Consider the following 16,218-nt stretch of genomic DNA (forward strand, 5'->3'; position numbering starts at 1 on the left):
CCTCCCAGACCACATGGGAAATGACACCCACCTATGAATGCCCATTGAATAGGGTCGGGAACATTCTGGAGGACAATTGCTAATGTGGGCCAACACAGAGTCATAGGGTACTGACCAGAAAGGAGCCCTGAGTGCAGGGATGTGGTGAGGAGGTGGAGGGGTGGCAGAGAAGGACCAGGGAGACACACAGAGCTGCAGTAAAGTCTGGAGAAACTTGAGAGGGATTGTAGACACTCACATTCCTTCCTTTCCTGGTTCCAAATCGGCTGTGAGTGGGAGGAGGTAGAACAGATAGCATACTGATACCCAGTGTGACAGCTAGTGCTTCTGGATCCATGCAGATGGGCTTGCCCAGAAGTGATGGATTTCCCTGTGCTGTTTTCCCCAGAAGCCTAGGAGTCTGAGGGCCCATAGCCGAGACCTCTGAGGAAGCAGCCCTTTTCAGCCTGAGAATAGCTATTAGAATTTTGGGTTTCTGGATCTGCGTAGCTCTGTCATCTCTACCTTCTTTTCTCTTTGCTTTTTTAATTGGTGATTAGTGTGGCCAAGGAAGAGAGGGACTTAGGAGTGACTGCAGTTTGTGGTTTTTGACCACCCACCTCTGGAAATGTGACTCAGCTGAGCCTGAAGGCTTCGGTTTTCTTCCCTGAGGACTCTGTTCTCATTGCAGAGCTGAGATACGGATTCCAGGCCCTGACCATAGAAGTTAGAGGTGGATCCTGTCCCTGAAAGTACACAGTTGGGTAACAGATGCTTCTAAAAATTTCCCACTCTCTATCTTACCAAGATAGTGTCCAAGCCCAGAAGAAAACCCTGGGGACTCCAGGCCCAGGGCTAAATAAAGCACGGTAGGCTGAAGGCCGGGTTTTTGGGTGGCTCTCTCAGTGGATTCTTTGCATGCATTATTGCACGCCATAACTGCAATGGTACAGGAGGCTCTTTTTTCCTAAAACCTGCTGCTGGAATGTAGGCAGGACAACAATGTATGGAAGGATTGGCCTCCAAGTGACAGCAGCTCCGGAGAGTGTGAAGAGATAGGCCACCTCAGTGAAGTGGCCAGTGGGACAGGGGGACCACTGAAGATCTGGCTCTCCTACTTGCCAATCAGAAGACAAGGGCATAAGGAATCAGCAGGCAGTTTATTGGCAGAGTAAGGATGAGCTGAGAAGTCAGGCAACTCCGGGGCCCAGACCTGGTTCTGCCTTGAGGAAAGTTATCCTTTCAGCTCAGATATGTCCATAAAGTAGGGGTAACAGTACTTGTCCCTACCTCCCTTGCTGGACTATTTCTAAGGAACAAGTAAAGTATATGAAAGTGCTGTGAAATCTGTGAGGCTCTGCCTATGGGCCCTCCCTTCATAAGCACCCCAAATACGGCCAGAAATAGGAAGAGCTGGGTCTCTCCTACCGCTTCCTCGGGCCGTAGAGCTGAGCCGGTGTTCCAGCTGCTCCCGCAAGCGGTCATTGATGCAGATGGACTCCTCCAGGCGCTGGCGCAGGTTCCGAATTTCACCAAGATGCTCTTCCAGAAGGTCAGCGCCTACAGCCATCCCACCAGGACGTGGAAAGAGATGGAGATGGAGAATCTCAATTAGTCAGGTGGGGCTCAGCCACTGGCCTCTCAGCAAGATCCCTAAACATCATTAGCCTTCTGCCAACTGCACCCAAGGCACATAGGCACCCAGGGGACTGGAAATCTTGTTTAAAGAATCAATGGGGCCAGGTGTGGTAGCTCACGCCTATAATCCTAGCACTGTATCCTAGCACTCTGAGAGTGCGAGGCGGGAGAATTGCTTGAGCTCAGGAGTTGGAGACCAGCCTGAGCAAGAGGGAGACCCCATCTCTACTATAAAATAGAAAGAAATTAACCAAACAACTAAAAACAGAAAAAATTAGCTAGGCATGGTGGCATGTGCCTGTAGTCCCAGCTACCAGGGAGGCTGAGACAGGAGGATTGCTTGAGCCCAGGAGTTTGAGGTTGCTGTGAGCTAGCTTGATGCCACAGCACTCTAACCTGGGCAACAGAGTGAGACTCTTTCTCAAAAAAACCAAAAAAAAAGAGTAAATGGGCTTTCAAACACAGGATGGCCCCTTGCTAAGGAAACCCATGGGCTTCCTCCTACACAGGGGTCTTGTACATGAAAGGGAATTCCACATATTTTTAAAAAATAACTGAAGGCTGCAGAGAGGGCCTGCCTAGCATCTGGAGAGGTAATAACACCTCGTGGGTGTGACTCTGAGGATGATAGAGAAGTTCTCACTCTACCTGTCTTCTAATCCCTTTCTTCTTACTGACAGATGATTGAGCACTATTTAATGAGGGCAAAGTCCTTCTTCCCACCCATAGCAAGAAGGCCTAAAGTAAAAGCACATGACCTTAAACTTATCCCATGTGGTTAATGACTGATAATGCTTCCCCCAAATCACTTTTAATACAATAGGAAGATAAGATAGCCTCCTGGGATCTAGGGATCTGAGGGCAGATTAGAGAGGAGGAAGGAGTACCCCAAAGAAAGGAAAAAAGATGCAGAAAAGAACAACAGAAGGGATGCTGACAACAGACTGCATCAGCTGCATTGTTCTGATTTGGGCTCAGTCTTTTTCTGAAAATCACAATTGTCTCACTCATGGAACTGAGCTGCATCCCAGCATTCGCAGCCTCAGCTACACCTCTCTGCTTGCTGTGGTTGGATTTCGTGCACAGGATCCATGAGTCGGGTAGGGGAGCTGTGTCCTTCTCTGTTAACAACTCCTGACTGATGGAAGGGGACTTGTGAATGCCTGTGTCTGGTGTTCTGGAAGGGTCTGAGAGAGTGTGCTGTGAAGAGGTCAGGGTGCAGGAATAGAGAAGAACCTGAATGTGACAGCACAAGAGGTGGGTCCCTGGCTTTCCCATGTCCCTGCAGAGCACTGAGGCCCTGGGCAGGGAGAATGAAGGGATACGCTTAGAGAGGATCAAGCTCTGAGACAGCCCTTTCATTTTAGATTCACTCTGTGAGCCAGGGACTAGAGGAGAAATGATAAAAGCCCTGCCCAGGTGGGACAGGAGTGGACTGTGAATGAGATTTCCTTTCTAGGGCAGACGCGCTCAGCTTTGTGCTTTACCTGTGGGTTTGGAGTTAAGCTGGCACACAGAGGAGCCTGAGGATAGGTCCCCAGACACACTCCCCTTCTGAGGCCTCATCACGCCCCACTGGCCACCGCTGCCCAGGTACCCAGGCTCCAGGATTCTGCCCAGTTCTAGGCCGCCCCTCAGAGGAGAGTGGGGCTGGGCAGGGTTGAGGTAGTGGGAAGAGCTGGCTTCCAAGTGGCTGCTTGGCAATGTAGCTGGGGGAGCAGGAGGGACAGTGCTGACACCTGGGCAGAAAGAAATATGAGTGAGAAACAAACAGGGTGGTCAGAAGGGAAGGATTAGCAAGACAGCGTGTGACTGCTAAGAATGGAGACTGACAGGGGACAGTTGGGATGTCGAGATGCCAGGGCAATGTGGAATACCAATTAGATGAAGACTCATAACCTAGAGGTTACAACTTTTGCCCTTGTATTTCCTGAGACACACAAGGTAGAGGATGGATGCAGAATCTGAAACTTACCAGTGTACACAAATGAAAAATCCAGTGGCCCCACTCCTGGATCCTACTATACTATCTCATGATAGCGTCCAAAGGAAGTTCCAGAAGTAGAACTTAGCCCCAAAGTTAGGGGTCAAGAGTATAAAGAGATATAGAATTGAGCCTACTTGTGAATAGGAATATCTATTTGCCTATGAGTTCTAGCCTTCCCCAAAGCCAACCAGCCAATATTTCCATTTCTCCTTTGAAGTTTTCAGAGGAGAAAGGGGACATGAAATATAGCTAGATACGGTGGCCCCAATTCTTTCAGACTGAAGAGCTTTTTGCTGAGGCTGGGGAAGGTCCTATGTAAGGCAAGTGGTTATCTGGATCCCGTCTAACGTGATTCAAGGAACTGCAAAATGCCATCACTCCTGTGTAAAGAATCATTGAGTCCTATTCCAAGGAGGGAGGGAGGACCTTTCTTTCCATGGGCTGATACTTTCATAGATCCTATGGAATCATAGGCCTTTCCTTTGAGCCCCACCATCTGACTTCTCTGTAAAAAGAAGCCCAGCATGGGGGAGACAGGAAGAGGTGGGTAGGACCATAATTTAGTAAAAAAATTCAGAAGATTGCTTTTTTCCTAAGGATTATGAACTTGGGCAGCAGAACAGACAGGTAGCTCCCCTTCAGCACACAGGAGTGAGGTCATTTTTATTTTCTCTAATCAAGCCAGACTCCTCAGAGAGGTTAATGCAATTGCCACCTGCCAATTTTTGTCTGTTTGTAACTGGTTCTCAAATTTGGCTACATACTGAAATCATCTGAGAAAATGTAGAAAAATATACTGACACTTGGACCCCAAGAGATTTTGCCTTAACTGGCAGAGGATACATATTGAGCTATGGAGAAATGGATACTTTAAAATCATTCCAGGTGATCCTAATAGGCAACAAAGTTCAAGAAGTATTATCATGGGTCTCTCCTTTTCCAATTTGCAAAATACTCTATGTTCATTAGTATCACTGGGACTTAAGGAGGGAGATTAAAAACTTAAGCATCTAAATTTTAGTAGGCATTCAATGAAGATATAATTTCCTTTCTATTTCACACATCCTTCAACCCCACCCCAACACAGGGCAAAGAGGGAAATCAGTGGTTGTAGACAGCCAGCTTACTTTTTAATCAAGGTCATGGGAGGTTCCAAGTCTATTATACCAACGATTAGTATTCTCATGTTCTAGTCTCCTCTGGCCACACAATACAGAGCATATTCCCTAAACCATGCAAAGACACCCTACAGACTCTTACACAAGGAGATTTTAGCCCACAGAGACCTGAGAAGATATCATGCACCACTGTCCACATGGAAAATTCATTCAAAGCAAACAATGAGCACTGGTAAGCAATGGTCCCTGAAATGAAAGGATCATGCCTTCAGGTGGGAAAAGAAAGGGCTACAATCTTCCTCACCAAGGCTGGGACCACCCAAACTCTGGTCAACAGCCTCGGACTCGATGTAACTCCAATTCAACCCACAATAAAATGCTCTCCTTCCATCCTTTCCTTTGGACAAAGACAAGCTGACCCATGTAGAAAGAGAAAGGGAAAGGAGGCAAGGGAAAGAAGTGGAAGCTAGAGAATGCTCTTGCCTTTTGGCATTTGTGACCCACCAATTGTGGGTGCCAGAATTACTAAAGTAACAAGTTTTAGGCCAGAAACACCAGCACCTTCGTCTAGTCTCTAAAGAGAGAGAAGAGATTGTTGCAAGGGGTTTCCAGAGCTTGTTCAGCTACGCTCAGTGCCACACTCTAAAGAGGGTGGTAACAAAACCATCCTAAGTGGAAAAGGTATAATGGAAATGTGGAACCTGGAGAAGACGAGATTCTCACCCATCTCTCCTACTTACTAGTGACCTCAAACAAGTACTTTCATTTCCCTGAACTTTTGTTGCCGCCACCGGCCTTATCTATCACACAGGAGTTTTGTGAGGCTCAAGTAAGACCTGGCTCATGTTGCTAGGTAAGCCCTCAATTGCTGTACCTGAGTAAAGCTGGTAAGCAGAAGAGTTATCCTGTTAGACTTCTCTGCCTACAGAATGTACAAACTCTCCTGAAAATGGTCTTGGTCCAGCTGGTTCTAGAAGTCAAACTGGGGGCAGACTAAACAAAGTATCCATTTCCAGGGTTGCCAAAAGAAATAGGTTGGTCCAAATAACATTTGGGGCTTCAGGGACAGGGATACATCTGAAGCCAAGATGGCCTCTTAGAAAGAAGACAAAGAAGAAAAAAAATGACAAAATAAATAAAAATGTTTAAAAGATAGGGATACAAGTTCTTGGCTATGGTTTTGGGTCACTGGACACCCTTGGCATGGTGACCCTTGTCATCAATCTCTGGCTCACCCAAGCTTCTTGAAAGGCACATAAAGTGGTTTTAACTTAATTTTAAACTGCTTTCTAGTTGTTGCTTAAGGTACTACTAGAGAGCAAATTCATCACATGAGAGTTTTTTCCTTATTTTTTCTAAGCTATAAGGAATCACATACATAAAATTTTATGATGAGGCATCCAGCCCATAAATACATCAAACCCTTTTCTAAAAGATGACTGTTCACATATCCCTGCATTATGTAACTACTTAAGATCAATTACCTTTGGGAGTCACAGGACAGAATTCACAATCAGACACCACAGCCTACACTTGTGTTTCTAGCTGCCCATGTGTTACCTGTCCCAGGACAGGGACGGACCTTGTGCAATAGGAAAGGGGCTTGGTCACTTCTTTTTCCGAATCCCTCCTCCACCATCCTTTTTGCCCAAACTGATGATGTCCCAAAAAGTCACACAAAGGAGCCCGCTAAATGTGGCCATCTTTTTCATAGCCACTTCATCCTGCATAGGCAAAACATACCATCCCTGTCCCACCCCCACCAGTAAGCACTGCACCCATCTGCCAGGGCTTCGGCATACTTGGCGATGTCCAACACTGTTTGCAGTGTGTGTGCACCAGGTCTAGAGCCTCATGAACATATATACCTGTTAACCGATGAGACACACACACCAGAAAGATAACAGTAAATACATTTCCAAAAAGAAGCAAGCAGAGCTTTCCCTCAGTCTCCCATTGGTAACATGTAGTGCCATGTTGTTTTAAACCCTGCCGTCAAGCCCAAGCCATGCAGAGCAACACGGTGTGCAAGCACACAAACGCAGCAGGAAGTGCTCACTTTCTCCCAACTGCTTCTGCAGCATCTGCAGCTCCTGTTGAGCCTCGGCCAAGGAGACCACCGGTGTCTCACCGCAGCCAAGGAGGGGAGGGCCAGGGGGGCTGAAAGGCAGGAAGCCGGACGGAGCTGAGGGCAATGGTGCCTGGGGAAAGCTAGCCAGCTTGGGTATGGAGTGAAAATGAAAGCCTAGAAACAGAAAGTTAGGGAGGAGACATATCATTGAAAGAAAAGGAGAGAAAAGAATAGGTAAAAGATTTAGAAGGTAAAACCATCTCCCGACCAGATGTTACCCTGAGGAGTGGCCTTCACTTAATGCGGTACAAGCTGAGACAGCCAAGGGTGATCATTGCTACCAGAGAGGCTGGCCTGGCTGACCCCTCTCACTCCTCCGCTGCCAGAGCTCTCCTGCATACATATTCTACGTTTGCCTTGAAAGCAATTGGCTATAGAAGGCCTGGTGGCATTACTGAGCAATGCTGGGTATGGACAGGTCAGGGTGGCTGTGCCTGAATGCTCTCAAGGATCCATGGGATGCCACTCCCAACATGTACCTTCTTTGGCCCTGGGACAAGTCTCTCTGTACACCTAGAACTCCTCTTCTGAAAGCATCAGGGCCCATCCTGAGGAGGGCAGGAGTGGACAAGGGCTGTGGAGAACTGCATTAGTGCATGCAGTTCACGACTCTGATGGAAACAAACTTCAGAATCCCAAATCAATGTGTTCATTCACCAAATCAAAAATAGAAGCCTTGGTAGACTGGCTTAGACACAACAGCTTGCAAACCTGTCTGGGCATTCAAATCACTTAAGGAAAAACTTTTGTTACATGCAGACTCTTTAGGCCTTAATGCAGACCTACATAATTATAAACTCTGGGAGCAGGGCTTGGAAATTTACATTTAAAAATATCTTCCCAGGTGATCTTTAGGCAGCCCATCTATAGACAGATCCTTAGAAACCCCGGGAAGTTCCAATGTTTGGATTTGTTTCTTCTTTCCTTAAAACAGCTATTGGGCAAGTAGCCAATGGAGGGAGCAGAAATCAAGACTGACTGGTGGAGACTGTCTGATATAGAAGACAATAATTACATTCCAAAACACATCCCCGCCCTGTGATGCTGACATCACATCAGATCAATACTGCAAAGACACCCAAATTGCCAAGTGACATAGCCCACACTTCCTTTGTGGAGGCATTCTGATTTTAAAACCCTTGATCTTCTACCCTGTTTAAACCCAAAACATTAAGCAAATGTCTACAGCTCTGGGCGTACAGCTTTTCCCCATGATCTCCTGATCTAGCAGCTGTCTACTCTGGCTCAGAAACTTTGAGCCCAGGCTCAGGAAGAGTCAGGACACTTCTTCCTTAAGATTTTGGCTAACTTGCCCTCAGGAAGATGAGAGTGGCAAAAGAAAGCACTATGCCTTCTGGGAGCACCTCTACCCCTCCAAGTCAAACCTCACCACAAGCCACACTGAAGGCAGCCAGCCAGTTATGCAGGGAGGTAGGAGGTGGAGACAAGGCTTGCTCTTTCCCTGCCATCCCTGGCATGGAGCTGCGAGTGAACAGTGCACCCATGGCAACTAAGCTGGGGCCTGTAAATGAATGTACCCTTAAACTGCCCCCAAGATATGTGCTATGTACATATAACAGACTGCCAATCCATGAATGTCAATGTACTATGAGCAGAATCTTGTCTGAGGATATTTCAGCATCCTCAGCTATGAAGTAAGTAGCACCACCTTCTGCAGGGGACCTCCGTGTAGATTAAATGGGTTACATGTGGAGGATCAGTAGATGTGAATTTCCTTTTGTCCTTTGGCTGTTGTAATCCTGGGATAAACATTTTGCCCCTTTGTTCTCCAGGATGAAATGAGAGAAAAAAATTGAAAATGTTTATTTAAATATTATTAGCCAACTATTGGTTAAAACTAGTATGCAGATCAAAGACTGTTGTAGATTATTTATTTTCTAAAATATTTAAAACAAAAAAAAAATTAGATACAATTGGCAAATGAGGATGGTCTCTTGATACTGCCCAGGATTTGATGCACATAGGCCCCTAATAGTCCAAAACTTTGTCCCTGAAGAAAAGTCAGACAGACAGCTGAGGGAGAGGGGATGAAGCCACTGCCCATGGGCTGTTGCATACCTGGATGGGCCTGGCTGGCCTCCTTGGGGGGATTCTGGGGGGTTGGCAAGCTGATGGGGTTGCTGCTGGATTCGGCCTTAACCCCCTGAGGTGCACTGGTGGCTGATGGTTTAGAAGACAATACAGCAGAATGACTTGAATGATGGATGGAATCTATAAAACCCACGAATGAAAGAAAATGTTTGGTATTCTTCAGAGAGCTGGAATCCTGGCCTTATATTAAACCAGGGGTACCAGGGCTAGAGTCTTGCTGCCAGGCAAAGCACCAAGCATAAGCACTGTTATCAGTGTTCATTCTCTTGCTTGCAGATAGTTCCTTCAGTGAATCAAACCACCTTAGGGGTGACAGAGGGGCTCAGAGCTCTGAAACCATGAAAATGGCACCTCCAAAAATACCAGGCAAGCCAAACAGCACCTGTGAACAACCACAAATGCTTAGAGAACACTGCTCAGAAACTGCAATTAGAAAGATCATTGCACGAGAGATGAGATCTTAAAGAAAGAGGTTTATCAGACAGAGTCTCTGGGGAACAAAATCTGCCTCAATCTTCTCACTCTCCCCGCTGTGGCTCGCCTTGCGTCCAACAGCACATACATGCCAGTGGAGGCCAGGATGACAGGGGTAACTTGTAGGGTCAAGAGCAGAGCAAAGATCCTGACCCACTGGAGCTTGTGCTTGGCACTTGACCTCAGAGCCATGTTTAGCCTGATACAGACCAAGGTGGAGCTATGAGGCCTGGTTCCCGAGATCTCCTCTCAGCCTACGTAAAGATGGTACCATTCAGAAAGTGGAGGCTACCTGAGTGGCCGGGTGAAGCTTTCTTCTCTTCATAGTGTGTGTACTCGCTGGCTATGTCCATGTCAGAGCAGGCTTCCAGCTCATCAGACAGGAAGGAGGTGCTGCTGGGAGAGCGGTGGGAGTCAGACAAGGCACGGCTGCTGGGGGGCGTGAGGGACCGGGCATCCAGCTTGGCCTGCAGGACTTCAATCACTTTCTCCTTCTCCTGCAGCTCCCTGCTAAGCCTGGTGGGGAAAAGGGGGACAACAGGTGAAACCAACATCACCCAGGTCAACTAGCCCTGACTATGGCTCATGAGAAAAGCCACATAAGCCAAACGGACCATGCCTGCAGAAAATAATCAAAATAATTTGTTTCTAATTAGGAGTGGAAAGAAGGTAGGGTACAGATGGAGAGAAAAAAACAGCTACCCAGTGCTCCAGCCACATAATATGCTGAGGACTAGCGGAGACACAGCTAGCCCTCCTTTTAAGGCCCTGCTGCCCATGCGCCTCAGAACAACTACAGTTTAAGAAATTCGTTATCATATCCAGCAAGACAAGTACAAAAACTGAGAGTAAGCACTGGGAAACACAGAACAAATCATGTCCCAATATCCAAGAGTATAAGTGGAATCATGTAGTTAATTGAAGTACAGGCCATGTATGTCTCTGTGATTGATTAGAAATAAAAACAAAACACCTTGTCCTTTACAGCAAGTATTTTGAGAAGCAGTCATGTGGTCTAAGGCACAATCATGACACAAAAAGCTCAAAGTAGTGGCTACCACTGACTCTGGACCCATATTTTATTGAGCATTACTGTAACTCATTGAAAACTGGTTCCTGAGTTACTGTCACCTCCCAGGGACCTGCACTGTCTAGGTATCTTTCATCAAGTATTGTTGTATGATTCTTTTCTCTCCAAGGAAATTGGGTGACTATTAAACTACCTGTCAGCCCAGCCTAGGGCAGGCCAGCCTTGCAAAAAGCTCACCCTGGTCATTAAACACACAAAGGGAAAGCAGGGAAGACCCCTGGTGGTGCAGAAGATTCTTGAAGCCTACTTCGTTTGGTCAGACTGCTTCTAGGTTACCAAGCCTGGAGAATTAAGGGCCAATGGAATTATATCAAAAGAGAATAAAGAATCTGGTCAAAAAACACCAGCAAGATGTTCAATGAATAAATGAATTCATTACATTCAGTGTTTTCCTTTTTTCCCCTGGTTGTGAAGTTGCAGTGCCCTTGACCCCTTGGGCCTTGGTCCTGATCCCTTTACCAGATTCTATCCTGAATTACCTGAGGGCCAGTGGCTCAAGTCCAGCTTGATCTTTCTCACTTTTATGATCCTCTGCAAACCAAATTCAGAAAGAAACAGTAAGAAACCAAACAGGTCCCACTTCACACATTACAAACACAGGAGCCGATGTGGACACAGGTAGTGATTACTCTATGCATGCATCCAGGGTAATTATTCTGGGATGCCTCAGGTTGTGTCTTCTGAGAAGTGCCCTGGTAGGCTCATCTGAGCTCAATGGGTCACCATCATGACTGCTTCCACCCTAAAGCAGGGCAGAAAGTTTGAAATGTCTTTTGTTCCACTGATCATGAGGCGCTTGCCCAGCTGCCCTCTGGAACACTCCAGCCTCCGTGTCCTGCCCTAGACTGGCTCTTGGACACACGGCTGTGTTCTATCACAGCTTTTGTGTAGAACCTGCACTTGTCTCTGAGGTGATGACAAGTAGCCCAGTCCCCCTCTGCACCTGCCACCAGGAGATGGGCTGGTTGGCCCCAAAGTCTGATCCCGCTGTACTCCCGCAGGTGCTCTCCAGAAATCCCCTCTAGGTAAAGGGCTTCAGCGATAACCCTTGAACTACTCCAGCCAGTGCCTAGACCACGTCCAAAAGAGCATGGTGCTTGATCCATATTTGAAACATGCATGAGCAATACCATGCTATAAACGAAGAAATAGACACTGAAAGGATAAGTCATTTGCCCAAAGCAAGTTGACGGCAGCATCAAGGCTAGAGCTTGGGTCTTGCAGTTCTTAGTTCAGGGCTCTCTGCCCTATAACAAGGCCCTTCAGTCTCATCTCCTGTTCTCCCCCTTAGCACCAGACAGATGCTGCCTCCTGCCCCAAAGTTCCCTTTCCATGGCTGGTGGTGTTTCTACGGCTGTAACACAGCATCTCCAACCCTGTGTGCTCCTCTCAGTGCTCCCCACCAGCCAGTCTTCACCCTGTAATGGCTCCCACGAGATGAAGGGGAAAGAGGACCTGGGTTAAAAAGCTGCAGTGGAGGTGTGGTGGCCACCTGGGCCTGGAACTGTGGGCGTGCCTGAGAGTATTCCAGAACCCTGTGGCCAACTTACTGGTGCTGAGTTTGCTGGTGAGCCTGTCCGTCAGCTGGCTTCCCTGGGCCAGTTGCTCCCGGAAGCTCTGCCCCAGGTAGTAATCAATGTCATTGCTCCTCAGGAGATCCTCGAAAGATTTTACTGTATCTTTTGCATGCTGGGTGAGAAGATAACAAATACCTCTCCCTTCTCGTATTTTTTGTCGTAGGTAGGATAGTTCTCGGGCCTGATCCTGAATCAGGGAATCATATTTCCTAATACAGGAAATACAAGGAAAGAGTGAGTACAGAAAAGAGTGAATGATAAGTTGTAGGGACTTCTGTAGAAATTTCTGTGAGAACATCTCTAAGGATCTCCGCCAAGCTGAATCCTGGCACATAACCCATACAAGGTATTTAACAGTACATTCTGCCCTAAGAAACTGCTGCATCAAAAAATTTACTATGCCAACTGTTTTATACCTGTTAGTCATATGTCCAAAAATAACCACAAGGTCTGTGAAGGTAAAGACAGTGCCATATGTCACATCCCTTACAGCACCAATATTGTGTAGACTCATGGTAGCAACTCAGTAAACACTTAGAATCACTTAAAACTAAGTCCATATAGGACCTTTCATGTTTATTTCAAACACCATCTGATGTCTGAATTTCTTCCATGCTACGATACTGTGGCAGACTGTATTTTTGCAAAGATGGCCATTACACAGTCTTGCATACCTTCTGATGGCAGCCACATGACAAACCCTAAAATGAGAGCCACCCAGCTGAGCCCAGTCAACCCACAGAAGCAAGAGAGACAATAAATTATTGTCTGAAGCCACTAAGTTTTTTTTGTTTTTTTTTTTTTTGCAGGGGGGGGATGGTGTTAAGTAGCAATAAATAATCAGGACAGATAACAAGATGGATGTCTACCCTGTGTTTTTCAACACAAAGCATCAATAACAATTATAATTACGGCAAATAGCATTGAGAGTTTAATATACATTAGGCACTATTTTAACATTTGTATTAATTCACCCAAACCTCATAACTACCCTTTGAGATGGGTTCTCTTATTATCTTCATTTAACAGATAAGGACAAAGACTCAGAAAGGTTAAGTAGGTTGCATAGCTAGTAAGTGCCAGAGCTAAGACTTAAACCCAGGCAGTCTAGGCTGGGCGCAGTGGCTCACACCTATAATCCTAGCACTCTGGGAGGCTAAGGCAAGAGGATCACTTGAGGTCAGGAGTTCAAGACCAGCCTGAGCAAGAGTGAGACCCCATTTCTACCAAAAATAGAAAAAAGTAGCCAGATGTGGTGGTGCCCGCCTGCAGTCCCAGCTACTCGGGAGGCTGAGGCAGGAGGATGGCTTGAGCCCAGGAGTTTGAGGTTGCAGTGAGCTACAATGATGCCACTGCACTCTAACCTAGGCTACAGAGTGAGGCCCTGTCTCAGAAAATAAAAAAATAAACCCAGACAGTCTGATTACAGGCTACTACTATAATATAACACATATATTGTCACTTTACTAATAATACATTCCTAAGAGGAAATCCCAGAGACCTAGTATCTCCCAGACACTGGGCCACTATCCAATGCCCTGCTGGTTGCCTACATTGTCCCTTCTTCAAACCTAAATTTACCATTTGAATAAATGCCCTTCTGATTACGCTCTATTCTTTTCTCCAACTGCCTGAGCGGCCATACTCTAAGCACTAACTTAGACATCGACAATCAGGTAAGAGCCCAAACAGTGCCCTCCTTACCCAGGCCACGAGGCTGATCTCAGCTCCTCGGCCAGCTTCCCTTCTAGTCCGGTTTTTGGGAGCTGGGCCTCCAGCTGGGATACTCTCTGGATGAGACTCTCCAGGTCCTTTTTGGCCTGAAGCCCTGGGGGGTAGAAAGCCCCAGTGCCATCAGACAGCCACTCCTCATCTTCGTCAGTGACACTATGAGGTGAAGACCCCTCGAGGGTGCCAACAGCCCTCAGCTTCCGGGGTCTTTCCAGACTGGATGAATAATCGCTTGTCACCGAGAGGGACCGGATGCGGCTCTTGAGGTTCTGAATGATCTTGTTGGCATTCTGCAGCTGGGCCTTCAGATCTCTGATGTCCTTTTGTAGGACAGAGGTGTCTTCCGACTTTCCATATGCCTGGAACTCTTCCTGCTTCCCTCGCTGGCTCTCCGGGGGCTTCTTCCCAGGGGGGCCGGCCAGCGCCGAGCCCTGGCGCCCCTGCTCGGAGCACAGCCCCTCCATCAGGACCATTTCCTTGAGGCTGTCATGCTCCTCACACTCTGAAAAAAGATAGTTTCTGAATAAAAGCTGGACATGCTGCTTTGGCAGCTCCCTTCAAGAGGAAATAGGTTTGGTCATAAGGACAATAATTACTAGGGCAAAAGTTGAAGCAGTACTTTATTCAGCTATGATACTGTACTAGGCATTCAAATACAATATTTCTTATCCTCCCAACATCCCTGTAAGTTAGGTATAGCCACTTTCTATTTTATTGACTAGGCGAACAAAAACTCAGAGAGAAGTAAACTAGCTTGTTCTCAATCACTCAAACTAGCACAAGGCAGAGTCAGAATTCAAATCCTCCAACGTCCTGTGTTCATTCCACACACATCAATGCCTCTTAAGTAAGATATTAACATGAGCCTTATATACTTAGGATGGCCACAAAAATGTAGGACAAGCTGTTCCTGCATGATGAAAGTTTAATGCTCTCCAAAGATTACTATGATTTAATAGTATATTGGGTGACAACCCTGTGTGAAAAAGAGGAACAGGAAAATAAGACTTCAAACACACACATCAGCATATTAACAGGGGTGTATTAGGGCAGTGATAGTCAGAATGAGAATGGATACATAGCATTTTACCAGGGTCCAGGCATTTTCTTAAAGTGTTTTAGAAGAATCTGCTCATTTAATTGACATTAGTACACAATGGGGTAGGTCGTTCCTTTATTACCATTTTAACATGAAGAAACAGGCATGGAAAAGTTCACAAACTGAGATTTGAACCAACCAGTCTGTCCCCAGGATCTTTGCTCTTAACTGCTGTACTATACTGCCACAAGGGTGAGAGAGAGATTGCCAGTGCTTTTCTCCTCTTCTGGGTTTTAATTTGGTGGGTGACCCTATGGCTATGGTCCTTTTATGATGCAAACAAAATTGTTTTTAACTTTATGGCCTGCATGTCCCCCAGAGCTCATTTGGGCTCTTCCCTAATAAGTAGGCCTTAGCATTTCTTTCTATAATAATCAATTAGATAGAACTTTATTAGTAGTAATAACTGTATGACAAAAATCAATTGTAGAAATTCAAATTCACACTCAGCCTCATTTTGGGCAAGAGTTCTCCCCGAAACTTCCTGTCCTTCTCTGGTCTTGTGTCCCCTTCAGCCACAGCACCCTCTCCCTGCAATCGTCTGGTGTAGGATTGGCCAATAGCACCCAAACGTGACAGCTGACTCCAGGGAGAGAAGGTGAGCCCCACCGTGTTCTCTTACCAGGACTGGTGGTCTCCTCCCGCTCAGCCTCATTCTCACTTCGGCCACAAGTCTCATAGCCCAGGTCCTGAAGGTCCACCTGGACCTGCTTGCTGTCCTGCTTCACCAAGGATTCACCTGCTCAGGAAGAGACAGCAGGTGTTACAGAATGACTGAATTCTCACATACACACTCAACCTCCGTGACACATACCATGGCCTTAAGGAGCAGGAGGCTAGGCCTAGAGCAGGAGAAATGCTTCTTAGGACTTGTAGGAGAAGAGACCACATGCTCCAGGCAGCAGGACTTCCCTCCACCAGAAGGAGCTGCGAAGCTGATCTTCAGCTAAGCTAGGCTCATTTGGGACCAGACATCTGTAAGTTGGGAATTGCATACTATCATCTCTGGAAGCCCCAGGGCTTCCAGATGCTTTATCCATAGGGGCTTAGTAAATATTCGAATGGAGCTGAACTAGTTTAGAGTCCCAACACATTTAGATCTGCACTGTCCAATAAGGAAGTTACCAGCCACATGTGGCTACTTTATATTAAATTAATTAAAAATGAAATAAAATTTCTAACTTGCACTGGCCACACTTCCTGTGTTCCATAACCACAGGTGATGTAGATATAGAACATTTCCATCACTGCAGGAAGTTCTGTTGGGCAGTGCTGATACCAG

At 46.5% G+C, this 16,218-nt stretch overlaps 1 protein-coding gene across 26 annotated transcripts in view; it reads right to left on the reverse strand.

Moving 5' to 3' along the window:
- The window catches only part of PDE4DIP (phosphodiesterase 4D interacting protein), a 206,049-nt gene that overhangs the window by 14,089 nt on the left and 175,742 nt on the right, over positions 1-16,218 (reverse strand). For 13 of the 26 annotated variants that reach the window (XR_012918144.1, XM_076000026.1, XM_076000035.1 and 10 more), the window contains 10 exons: positions 15,559-15,675; positions 13,811-14,339; positions 12,080-12,315; positions 11,009-11,060; positions 9,732-9,955; positions 8,933-9,085; positions 6,782-6,967; positions 3,105-3,356; positions 1,408-1,539; positions 600-725 (listed from right to left, as the gene is read on the reverse strand). Coding sequence is in view for 25 of the 26 variants with exons in the window: in XM_076000026.1 (XP_075856141.1) it covers positions 600-725; positions 1,408-1,539; positions 3,105-3,356; positions 6,782-6,967; positions 8,933-9,085; positions 9,732-9,955; positions 11,009-11,060; positions 12,080-12,315; positions 13,811-14,339; positions 15,559-15,675 (2,007 nt within the window). In the remaining variant the exon portion in view is untranslated. Of the gene's footprint in view, positions 1-599; positions 726-1,407; positions 1,540-3,104; positions 3,357-6,781; positions 6,968-8,932; positions 9,086-9,226; positions 9,348-9,731; positions 9,956-11,008; positions 11,061-12,079; positions 12,316-13,810; positions 14,340-15,558; positions 15,676-16,218 lie in introns of those variants that run through there. The other 13 variants (XM_076000029.1, XM_076000038.1, XM_076000039.1 and 10 more) reach the window with 5 other exon arrangements.

The sequence above is a fragment of the Microcebus murinus genome, chromosome 2, assembly GCF_040939455.1.
Source record: "Microcebus murinus isolate Inina chromosome 2, M.murinus_Inina_mat1.0, whole genome shotgun sequence".
Classification (NCBI taxonomy): Eukaryota; Metazoa; Chordata; class Mammalia; order Primates; family Cheirogaleidae; genus Microcebus; species Microcebus murinus.